The sequence below is a fragment of the Emydura macquarii genome, unplaced genomic scaffold (assembly GCF_026122565.2).
Source record: "Emydura macquarii macquarii isolate MOO-44397 ecotype Brisbane River unplaced genomic scaffold, CSIRO-AGI_Emac_v2 contig_530, whole genome shotgun sequence".
NCBI classification, from domain to species: Eukaryota; Metazoa; Chordata; order Testudines; family Chelidae; genus Emydura; species Emydura macquarii.
Genome location: NW_027130667.1, coordinates 14991 through 27490, shown reverse-complemented (window position 1 = coordinate 27490; position 12500 = coordinate 14991). Strand labels below are relative to the sequence as shown.

Sequence of the window (12500 nt, the reverse complement as noted above, 5' to 3'; positions counted from 1 at the left end):
CATTCTGGCAGCAAATCAGATATGGCACTGATTACAACCTGAAAGTGAAGCTGATTGGTTTAATTTAATTGCTTAATCAAAGCAAAATGAGAAAGATAAACAAAGACATGTCATGTAAATTAAATTTGATCTTAAGTTCTTTGCCCTGTAGTAGTCAAAGGGACCATTAGTAACACTGGAAAGGGGAATGTCATAAATTTGTGAAAATTGTTTTGATGGGCATCAATGTTATAACTTTTGGTACAAAGGAAACTAAACATTCCGAAATGATTCTTTAATTGCAAAGGTACAATAAGTAAGAAAATCACTAATTGTTATCATCTAGAGTATACAGCACCATTTTTCAAAAAAGGTCTTCTTTTCCAAAGAGGCCTTGTCCTTCTTATACATATCTTCAGTATAACATGGTTTTATAAAGTTTGCCTGCACTACATTATCAATTATTTTAATCAACTCAGAAACCTGACTTTCCCTTTCCTCTCCTTTTGCTTTATTGTTAAATGCAATACATCGGTTCCCGTAATTTTGAACCAATGACTTAAGTTCTGGACCACTGTCATTTAAGAATTCCTCCAGAGTTCCACTTAAATCTTCTTTTCGGGTGAATAAGAAGATCATGTAGTTCTTAGCTACAACATTGAAAATATCTTGTATAATCTCAACTGCTGTCTTTTCCTCAACGGTGAAACGACTTAGCTGCATAACAAAAATAATTGCATGAATCCCTGGAGAAAGGAGGCTGACAGAATTGCCGATTTCTTGTGCAGTAACGTTATTGTCACATTGTTCACTGTCAAAAAGGCCAGGAGTATCAATCACCACAATTCTTCTCCCTCTGAATGTTGTTTCTTTCTTTTCACACTTGTTGGTTACTGAACGTGCTGATAATTTGGAAATAAATGTGTTACTGCCAAGAATAGTGTTTCCTGTTGCACTTTTTCCATTTCCAGTTTTGCCAACAAGGACAATTCTCAGTGGAGATTCTGTTAGGAAAAAGTGAAAGAGAGTAGGCTATTGTGATAAATCTGCTAAACAGGGAACCATCCTTTCCATCAATTCCCTCCCCACAGATCTAGGACTTCCCCGGGTGGGCACACAGGCACATCCTCTTCCTCTGGCCAGGTAGGGAGCGGGGGCAGAATTTCTATGGAAGGACCCTGGCCCAAGAAGTAACCAGGCACTTGAGGAAATAGTGCTGGCATGGCAAGCCAAGAGCAGCAGGGAAGCTGGGGGAAAGCACCAGGGAACTGTGTGCAGAGCAGGCTGCAGCAGAAGCCAGGGAACCGCATGTGGAACAGGTTGTGACGGTCAGACAATGCAGCCAGCTGCAGGTCTGGGCAGCACTTGTGGGGAAGCAGCAGAAAGTGGGCAGGAGCCCAGTGCAGGGGGGCTCCAGTGAGATGCACCATTAAGAGATCCTGGCCTGGAAACATGCAAGTTCCTATTTGCTTGGGAGACTGCACTGAAGAGGGCACCTGAGTCACTAGGCCTGAAGAGCCCGGACTCTCTTCAGAGGTGCCCCAATAGTGTATCTAAGAGAGTCGCAACATTTCCCTTTCTTGCCAGCCCTGACTAAATATCTCTTCGCTTAGCCATGTGTCCGAGTGGCTGCTGCCTTCTCCACCTCTGCAGGAGCCATGGCCATGTCCAGGGCAGAGGGAGTGGCATGTGCCTCAGACAGAGTGGGGACAGGAAGCATCCCATCGCTCAGAGACCCTTTGATTTGGACTGGGGGTGGGGCTGGTTGCTGCCCTCCTTCATGCACGACTTCCAAGACGGCTCCTCCAGTCATGGACCGCCTGTAGTAAGAGAGGAAGACTACTAGGGGGGGATGGAGGTCCTGAAGGAGAACACGAGTGTCCAAGATGAGGGACATAGACAAGGGCCCTGCAGAAGTGGAAGTAGCTGACAAGGAGGTCGCCTTCTTCAACTGAAAGCAGGATCTTAAATCTGTCTTCACCCAGTCAGCATCCTGCTCTTCCTCCATCATCGTCCCCAGCACCGTGCTACCTCTGAGCCCCTCGGCTCCCCAGTGGCACCAGTGAGAAGGTAAAAAGAAAGTGTAAGAACGTGTAGGGGAAGTTCAAACTTTGTTATTATATAAAAAGGCATCTAAATAAATAGAACTAACCAAAATGCTTTAATGTAACAGAATTTTTTTAGGGCAGTCAAACAATTAAAAAAATGAATCGCGATTAATCACAGTTTTAATCGCACTGTTAAACAACAATAAAATATCATTTATTGAAATATTTTTGGATGTTTTCTACATTTTAAAATATATCTGTTTCAATTAAAACACAGAATACCAAGTGTACAGTGCTCACTTGACATGATTATTTCTATTACAAATATGGGCACTATAAAAAGATAAATGAAAGAAAATGTATTTTTCAATTCACCTCATACAAGTACTGTAGTGCAATCTCTTGATCATGAAAATACAACTTACAAATGTAGAATTAAGTAATTAAAAATAATATAAAGTGAGCACTGTACTCTGTATTCTGTGCTGTAATTGAAATACAGATATTTTAAAATGTAGAAAAACATCCAAAATATTTATAATACATTTAAATTTAAAGCACCTCTTTATTCCTAGGACTAGCCCCTGCCAAATTTCAAACCTCTGACGCACTAGACTCTAAAAATAAAAAGAAAAGATCAGAAAAATTGTTCAACATTGGCAAAGTACTTATTTTCCCTAATCTGATTTTCAGAAATGGCTGAACCATTTTTTCTGAAAATTATAATAATAATAATAAATAAATCAACCTGAGGCAGAGATTAAGCATGCAAATTTGAGCCTGAAAGATTAAAATGTGACAATGCTAGAAGGGACTGAAAATAAATGGTTAAAATAGGAATTGTTAAGCAACCTTAGTAATAGGAAGCGCTACCATATTCCTGTCTGATAATTGCACCCAGTCATCTCTTTCCTTAGCTGTTATTAGACAACTATTTTCTTGTAGCTGTCACAGAAGAAGTGAGCCTTTGGGAGGGATATGAATGAGGAGGATGATGAGGCCTGGCGGACCAGTTCAGGAAGAGCATTCCGTGTGTAGGCAACAGCTTGGGAAAAACTCTGGAGACAAATGTGGGAACAATCAGACAAATGGCAGGTAAAGGCTGGAATCACTGGTGGAGCTTGACTTGACAGCGAGGACAGAGGCTGAGGAGGGTTCATCATAGCATGAATTTAACTTCCACTATATCTTTGGGACTAGAAAATATTCTGATCAGCGTCATCTGTCTCTCCCTGATCTAGCGCTGGTGACCAGCTCACTCTGCCGAAGCTCAGCCACCTATTCATGAGGCAAGGAGAGGATTGCAGTCTGTGTGGCCACGGCAGAAACAAACTTACTCAGCAAATGCCCAGTTGCCTGGCTGGTCAGTCTAGGCCTGTGATGTAATAATATGGTGCACACAATAGTTACAGCCTTAACATCCAGAATATAATCCAGTAGTTACAATATCTGTGTAAGCAGAACAGACAGATCTTAAACAAAACTGGTAAAAACTGTACCTTTCTTCTCTTGAGGTGGAGTTGCAGACATTTTAACAGGCAAGGATGGGTCACAATTCAGTGTTCAATCTCACAGGCTTTCTGCATAAAAACATGAGGAACACATTTTGTAAACTGTCACATAACCATTCTGGTTCTTAAGTTGTGTTAAAAACTTTAATAAAATGTTCATGCTCTGCTCAAGTAAGCTGTGTGCATATAGCAACCCGCAATATTTGTGGATGTAGCTTAGGTTGTCATGATGGTTTTCCACTATATTGTGAGGAGATTTGTGTGCAGTGTGTTTTGCTATTGGTAGCAGCAGGAGGAAATTCTTTGTGGCAACGTGGAGTCTGTTACTGGCCATGGAAATGAGCAGGGGGACAGTAAGGCACAGCTCCGAGGTGTCCAAGAACTTATTTCCTATATTTCTTTGTTTAGGGTATGCCTAGGGCGGGTGTGACACTCAACTTTAATTTCTTTTTAAAAAAGCTATTCTTTATGGACTATATTAATATTTCATTACCTTCGTTGTGAAGGGAAAAGAAGATGAGGTATCTGTTTCTGCTGAGAACTGATTTTAGAAATGGCTGTAAAAAGCCTGAGATGGAAAATGTCTTTTTAGCAGTTATTTAATCTTAGAATGTTCTGAAGTTATAAAATAGTTAAGAGACCTAGACACCAGCAGGGATGGAATGCAGAGAAAGACCTTGTCACTTAGATAAGGAAAGTTGAAAATACTCAGCTAGAAATATTCCTAGGTAACATTTTTTTAGTATGTATGACCATGGAAACTGTGACATATAAAGACTTGTTTGTGTGAGCCTATAAAAACTGTTAGGTTTTTATGTTAAGTTGTCACCCCTTACATCTGAAAGGACTACCTTCTTTACGTAAAGAATAAACTCTGACTTTGCTAATCTGTTGTTTGGCTTATTCTGGACTATCTGCTGGGCAATGGACTTGTAAGTAATGACCCCTGAGTTTGGGTTCTTCCACATTGTATTTTGTAGGTTAAAGTCAATTTATAAACTTATTAACAATTCCGATTTGTTTAAGGCTCATTTACATTTTTTGTTTGTTTGGAATATCTAAATCTCCATTCTTTCACTTGGCCACATGTAGCAGAGCACAGCCACTGATTTCAGAGGGGCTCTGTCTGGGTGTAAGAGGCCACCTGTATAGAGCTAGTTGGAGAACCAATGGTCAAGTTTGCATAAAACCAACATATCCCAAATTATAAAAATACAAGTCTGAGCAATGTCCCCCTTAGCCTCATAATGCACTGGTGACACCAACTATAACAATCAGTAAAAACAACGAGAGTTCTGTGGCACTTTAAAGTCTAACAAATTTAATTTCAGGAGGCATAAGCTTTCGTGAGCCTCAGCTCACTTCCTCAGATGCAGTGGGTAGAAATGATACAGCAAATAGGTAACATATATTGGAGGCATCATATACATATACAAGGGCATACAGAACAATGGGGTAGGTGGATAAAAGCCGGGTACTTGAGGCCTAATGACAACCATTGAGTAGGAGGTGAGAATGGGCGATGCCCCTCTGCCATGTACATTGGCCAAACCGGACTGTCACTACGCAAAAGGATAAATGGACACAAATCAGACATTAAAAATAACAACATTCATAAACCAGTAGGATTGCACTTCAATCTCCCAGGACACTCTGTCGCTGACCTGAAAGTTGCTGTACTTCTCCAAAAAAACTCCAAAAACAGACTTCAAAGAGAAACTGCTGAGTTAGAAATGATCTGCAAACTTGACACATTCAAACTGGGTTTAAACAGGGATTTGGAATGGCTATCTCATTACAAGAAGTAAACTGCTTTGATTGCCCATTCTCACCTCCTACTCTATGGTTGTCATTAGGCCTCAAGTACCCGGCTTTTATCCACCTACCCCATTGTTCTCTATGGAGCTCACTGAAAATGTGGGCCCTTTGCAGAATGGGGGAGGCAACCTAGTGACAGCTGATGTGGAAAAAACTGAAGTACTCAATGCTTATTTTCTCTCTGTTTTCAAAGACAAGGTCAGCTGCCAGACTACTGCACTGGGCAGCACAGAACTGGGAGGAGGTGAGCAGTCCTCAGTGCTGACAGAACAGGTCCAGGACTATTTAGAAAGATTGGACATACACAAGTCCATGGGGCCAGATGCAATGCATTTGAGGGTGCTAAGGGAGTTGGCTGATGTGATTGCAGAGCCATTCGCCATTATCTCTGAAAACTCATGGCAATTGGGGGAGGTCCCAGATGATTGGGAAAAGGGAAATATAGTGCCTATCTTCCAAAAAGGGAAGAAAGAGAATCTGGGGAACTACAGACCGGTCAGCCTCATCTCACTCTGGAAAAATCATGGAGCAGGTCCTCAAAGAATCCATTTGAGGAACTTGGAAGAGAGGAAGGTGATCAGGAAGAGTAAGCATGGATTCACAAAGGGCAAGTCATGCCTGACCAACCTGATGGCCTTCCATGATGGATTGCTCTGTGGATGTTGGGAAAGCAGTGGACGTGATATACCTTGACTTTAGCAAAGCTTTTGATATGGTCTCCCATACTATTCTTATCAGCAAGTTAAAGCAGTATGGGTTGGATAAATGGACTATAAAATAGATAGAGAGCTGGCTAGATCATCGGGATCAATGGGTAGTGATCAATGGCTCAATGTCGAGTTGGTAGCCCATAACAAGTGGGATGTCTGAGGGCTCGGTCCTGAGGCTGGTTTGTTCAACATCTTCATTAATGATTTGGAGGATGGAGTGGATTGCACCCTCAGCAAGTTTGCTGATGACACTAGGCTGGTAGATACACTGGAGGATAGGGATAGGACACAGAGTGACCTAGACAACCTAGATGATTGAGCCAAAAGAAATCTGATGAGGTTCAACAAGGACAAGTGCAGAGTCCTGCACTTAGGATGGAAGAATCCCATGCACAGCTACAGACTGGGGACCAACGAGCTAGGCAGCAGTTCTGCAGAAAAGGTCCTGGGGAATACAATGGACAAGAAGCTGGATATGAGTCAGCAGTGTGCCCTGGTTGTCAAGAAGGCTAATAGCATATTGGGCTGCATTAGTAGGAGCATTGCCAGCAGATGGAGGGAAGTGATCATTCCCCTCTATTCAGCAATGGTGAGGCCTCATTTGGAGTATTGTGTCCAGTTTTGGCTCTCCAACTACAAAAAGGATGTGGACAAATTGGAGAGAGTCCAGCGGAGGACAACAAAATGATGTGGGGGCTGGAGCACAAGACTTATGAGGAGAGGCTGAGGGAACTAGGTTTGTTTAGTCTGCAGAAGAGAAGAATGAGGGGGATTTGAGAGCAGCCTTTAACTACCTGAAAGGGGGTTCCGGGGAGGATGGAGCTAGGCTGTTCTCAGTGGTGGCAGATGACAGAACAAGGAGCAATGGTCTCAAGTTGCAGTTGGGGAAGTCTAGGTTGGACATTAGGAAAAAGCTTTTTCCCTAGGAGGGTGGTGAAGCACTGGAATGGGTTACCTAGAGAGGTGGTGGAATCTCCATCCTTAGAGGTTTTTAAGCTGCAGCTTGACAAAACCCTGGCTGGGATGATTTAGCTGAGGTTAGTCCTGCTCTGAGCAGGGGGTTGGACTAGATACCTCCTGAGGTCCCTTCCAACTCTATGATTCTATGATAACCTTGATCTGCCTCTTCTCCCCTTGTGCACATGCATTAGGATACAGCTGATGAAGTGGGTTACAGCCCACGAAAGTTTATGCCTCCAGAAATTAAATTTGTTAGTCTTTAAAGTGCTACAGGGCTCTCGTTTTTATTCTTTACTGACATGATCACACACTATTTTATCTACAGGACCCCGCCTCACGCATTGGAACACAGGAATTGCCAGGCAGGATCAGCCCTGAGCTCAGGCTAGTTCAGCATCCTGTCTCTGGCAGCGGCCAGCATCAGACGATTCAGAGGAACGGGTCAGAACCCCGTGACAGGCAGATGTGGGGAAATCTGCCCCCCCGCCATCCTGATCTCTAATAGTTAGAGATTTGCTGAAGCCCTGAAGCCTGAGGTTTAATAACCTTCCAAAATGTGTCATTAGAAACTATGACAACTCTGGCTATTCTTTTCAATCTCTTCTTACATGAGGGTTTTCCAGGCTCTGATCATTCTCACTGCCCTTCTCTGGGCCCCTCCCGCTCTGTGGTATCCTGTTAGCGGTGGGGTGACCAGCAAGTCTTACAGCATCCCAGTCAGGCCACACTTGATTTGTATAGAGGCAGTACAATATTCCTTGCATCAGTCACCATCCTATTTCTTATGCACCCTAACATATCTTGCTAGCTTCTTTTGACCACAGCTGCGCACTGAGCAGAGGTCAGCATTGGCCTGTCTACAGTGATGCTCAGATTCTTTCATGAGTTGGTATAGTTAATTTAGAAGCCTGGGAAGTGTATGAGGAGTTTAACGCTTTGCCCCCAATGAGCATGTCTTTGCATTTATCAACAGGGCATTTTACTTGCTGTCTATTTGCCTGTTCCCAGAGCTTGTTTAGGCCTCTCTGAAGCTCCTCACAGCCCTCTCCCATCCTGACTAACCTCAGCTTTGTGCCATCTGCACATTTTGCTCCCTCGCTGCTCACCGCTCTTTCTAGATCACTAATAATGATATGAAGCAACCTGGGACCTAGCACGGAGCTTTGAGTCCCCGTTATTCTCCTTCTGCCACGATGCAAGTTGACCATTTCATCCAGCAAAGTCCCTTGGTCTCACTAGCCCACTCGAAGGGCTCACTGCACTGTTTACACTGCTACTGTGACCTGCGCTAGCAGGATTCAAGCTGGCTTGGTGAGGGGAGCCCATGTACGGCTTGTGCTGTGCAGAGAGCCCCTAGACTTCCAGAAGGCCTTAGACAAAGTCCGGCACTAGAAGCTATTAAGGAAGCTAAGTTGTCATGGGATGAGAGGTAAAATACAGTCACAGATCAGACACTGGCTAGAAGACAAAGCAAAGAGCAGGATCACATGGTTCTCCTTTGTCCACTGCTTTATTGACACGCTCAAAGAATTCTGAGACTAGCAAGACCTGATTTTCCTTGGCAGAACCCATGTTGATGAGACCCGATCTGACCATGGTCTTCCAGAGGTCAGTGCGTGCCAGACACTCTCTGAGATCAGCCCCAAGCTGGTGATATCAGGAGAGGATCAGAGCTGTAGTTTGAGCTTCAGGTGCTGGCAAAAAAACCACTGTAAGAACTAGAAAATGTTGATGTTAGAAGATATTTATGGGGGGCTTTATCTCAGGAACCCCCTGCTCAAACAGCCCCAAATTTGGATCTAACCCTACCTCGTACCCCCAGGAGGCACAGCAGTTTTCAAGACAATCGAATCAGCCTGTGATTTTTGGAATACTTAGAAAATTGCTTGTTAACTCATAAGTCTCGGCCAGAGTTGCCCCTCCACTGGAGTTAAGCCTGGCTTCATACCTCACTGAGAAGCTGCACAAGGCAGAGACAGAAACCAGATCTCTGATGTGGCAGACCCTAATCCCATCCACCTGACCATGCTGCCACTCTGAGAGAGCTTGCTACCTTTGTCCCTACCTATACAATAGGAGACAGGTCACCTACTGTTTCAACTAGTCCTCTAGTGGCTGGTTCATGGAAGTTAACAGCCTTCTTCTGCTGCCAGCTGAGGGAGTTAGTCCCATAGTTCAAGTGCTAGAACTCCCCACTGCAGGTTCAAACTTCGCTGATGATGACGATGGGGGTGGGAGAAGATAATAGTCTATCCCCCACCCTTCAGAGGCAGATGCAAGTGGGTTGGGAAAGCCAGGGACAGCTCAAGGGAGCCACAGTTATGGGGAAGTGTTCAGGGAGCAAGGGGGGGGCGGGTATCTGAGGGGCAGGTGCTGCTGCTGCTGAAGGAGAAGGAGCGGAGTGAATCTGAGCAGGCTGTTAGAAGGAGAAGGGCAGCTGGAGGGCCTGGAACAGTCTGGGCAGGGGGTGGCGGTGGGTCTTGGATAAGCTTAATCCCTGCTGGCCTGGCCTACTTCAGCCACTGTCCTTACTCTGCTTCCACGTTACCCTCTTCTGCCCCCGCCGCTCATCCTGATCCCCATTCTCTGTCACTCCCTTTGGCCCCCACTTGCCCCCATTTTCCACCCCCTCCTTCTGTCGCAGGATCACAGAAGACTAGGCTTGGAAGGGACCCCCGGAGACCATCCAATCCAACCCTGCTCAAAGCAGGACCAACCCCAACCAAACCACCCCAGCCAGGCCTTTGTCAAGCTGGGTCCCCAAAACCTCCAAGGATGGAGATTCTACCACGTCCTTAGGTAACCCATTCCAGTGCTTCACCACCTGCCTAGGGAAAAGATTCTCCCAACATCCGGCCTGGCCCTCCCCCACTGCAACCCATTCTGCCACCCTCATCCACCGAGAACAGCCCTGCTCCATCCCCTCCGGAGCCCCCCTCTAGGTAGCTGAAGGCGGCCACCAAATCCCCCCTCACTCGTCTCCTCTGCAGACCCAACAAGCCCAGTTTCCTCAGCCTCCCCCCAGAAGTCATGTGACTCAGACCCCCAATCATTTCCGGGGCTGGGGCACAGTGACTTGTGGGGGGAGGCTGTCCCCAGTATCTGCCCCCCCCCGCCCTGCTCCCGTCCCTTTGTCCCCTTGCTGGCAGGGCCTGGCACAGCTGAGCAGTCAGTCCCCGCTGCTCTGGGCTGGCTCGGCTCAGCAGGGGGAGCAGCGAGAGCAGAGGAAGAGGCAGCTTGTCTGGCATCTGTCCATCACCAGGGACCCGTTAGCGAGGAGAAGACGCCGTGCAATCCCTGCAGCCCTGGTGAGTGGGAAGATGCCTGCAGGCGTGGAGGAAGGGGGGAAGGGGCTGCCCTATGAGAGAGGCTAGGACAAGGTGTCTGACACGTGCCAGTCCTGCACACCCCCGGTTGTACACCAGTGTGTCACACACCCACGCATCCCTCTGCTACTTCACTATCATCCTGGGGTGCCCCCCAGCAAGACCTGTCCTAAGGAGGGGACCCAGCGAGAGGAGCTCTCTCTGGTAGGGTGCCTGGCCCAGGCGGAGAAGACGGGGGGTGCAGGGTGCCCTGTGGGCAAAGCTCGCAGAGGGCAGAGTCAGCCGCAGGCAGGTTTATGGGACTGCTGCCAGGGAAGGAAGTGATGGGATGTGCTGAGCCCGGCCCTACTGCCAGGTCAGTCCCCAGCCTGGGGACCTGAGGGGGAGGTTTCATGCCACTGGGTCCCCAACATCCAGGCTGCAGCCCCCCACACTGCAGCTCAGGGAAGAGCCGGGGCCCTCTCCTCCCAGCCTGTGTGCCCAGATTCTGGCAGGGTGCTCCTGCTGGGGAAGGATGTGGGCACCCCAGTTGGCACACCCATTACTTACCTGTGCCAAACCAGCCTCGCCTTTCCCCCAACACCCCACAACTCTGTGCCACGTGCGTTGGTCTGGGCACTAGTCCTCCAAAAACTCAGCAATCTGAACGTTACATGCTCTGCTGTGCTTTGTGAGTCATTGGTCAATTTTTGATGAATCTGTGTTATAAAATGATCAGTGAGTACGAAAAATAATCCTAGAGAGAGAAACCTTCGTTACAAATAGACGGCAAGGAAGTATTTTTAAAGGACATTCACAGATCTAACTATTAGGCAATGTTAGCTTAAAATAGGATACTAAAACTCATCTTACACACACAGACAGACAGACAGACACACACACAATACCTCCTCTGTGCTCCTGGTCCGGCTCAGAGAACAATCTGTCTTTCCTTCACCCTTTCCACTCTCTCTGGCTTCAGCACCCTCCTCACAGGCAGCAGGTGTCAGATGAGAACAGACCCAATTCCCCCGGTTTTGTCTGTTTGTAAGTACATTGGACCCGCTCAGGACAGAAAGAAAGTCTTCAGGGGAAGATAGAAAGGCAGAGAGCTGGTGCAGTGCAGTCAGGTGCCTGCAGGCTGAGCACACTGATCAACCAATTGCCTTTGCCATAAAGCAACTCCGGGAAACTTTTGTTTTCTTTTAAAACAGTAATTTCCTTTAGCTTGACGGGCTGCTTGCAAAGAGGAGCAGCAACACAGCAGACAGTTCACCCTCCAGTCAAAGAGCCGAATGCTCACAGGAGGAATAACACAGGCCAGACGCAGCAGCACCAGTAAGAATTACCAGAGGTGCAGCTCCTGGGATGGGGGAGGGAGGGTAGACAAAAGGGACATTCCCCCGTTTTACTTCCCCCTGTGGAGAGTCTGGTAAAAGTATAGCTACCTCCTGTTCTGTTACACGCAGCTGGTGATGGCCACTGCAGGGCTTAGCTGAGCTGAGGGAATAGGAGGATGGCCAAGGCAGTTGTGTGCACAGGGAGGTTCTTTTTCCTCTAGCTGTCAGCTAGCAGCACCCCTCACCCCCACTTGCTCACAGACTCCTCCCCAGCTCCCAGTGTCTCCTGCAGAGCCGGGTGAGGAGAGGAGGCATAAGGCCGTGAAGACAGAGTGATGATCATAGACTCACAGGGTTGGAAGGCACCACAGGGGTCATCTGGTCTGACCCCCTGCCGAGATGCAGGATTTGTTGGGTGTAAACCATCCAAGACCGATGGCTAATCTGCCTCCTTCTGAAAACCTCCGGGGAAGGAGCTTCCTCAACCTCCCGAGGAGTCTGTTCCATTGTCCTGCTGTTCTTACAGTGAGGAAGTTTTTCCTCAGGTTTAATCTAAATCTGCTCTGTTGTAGGTTGAACCCATGGGCTCTTGTCCTGGCCTCTGTGGCAAGAGAGAACAACTTTTCTCCAGCTTTGTATGGCAGCCTTTCTAGTATTTGAAGACCGCTATCATGTCCCCTCTTAACCTCCTCTTTTCCAAACGAAACATACCCGGTTCCTTCAGCCTTTGCTCATCTGGCTTGAAGTCCAGCCCTTTGATCATCTTTGCCACTTGTCCCTGGATCCTTTCCAGTTTCTCTACATCCTTCCTATACAGTGAGGAGCAAAA

At 46.8% G+C, this 12500-nt stretch overlaps 1 protein-coding gene across 1 annotated transcript; it reads right to left on the bottom strand.

The window, feature by feature from the left end:
* Positions 1-218: 218 nt before the first annotated feature.
* Positions 219-11411, bottom strand: LOC137147316 (GTPase IMAP family member 4-like). Its single transcript, XM_067539329.1, has 3 exons — positions 11240-11411; positions 3527-3607; positions 219-983 (listed from the first exon to the last, which is right to left on the bottom strand). Exons 2-3 carry the CDS (start codon positions 3555-3557, stop codon positions 322-324), a joined length of 693 nt encoding a protein of 230 aa, XP_067395430.1. The 5' UTR covers positions 3558-3607; positions 11240-11411; the 3' UTR covers positions 219-321.
* Positions 11412-12500: the final 1089 nt, after the last annotated feature.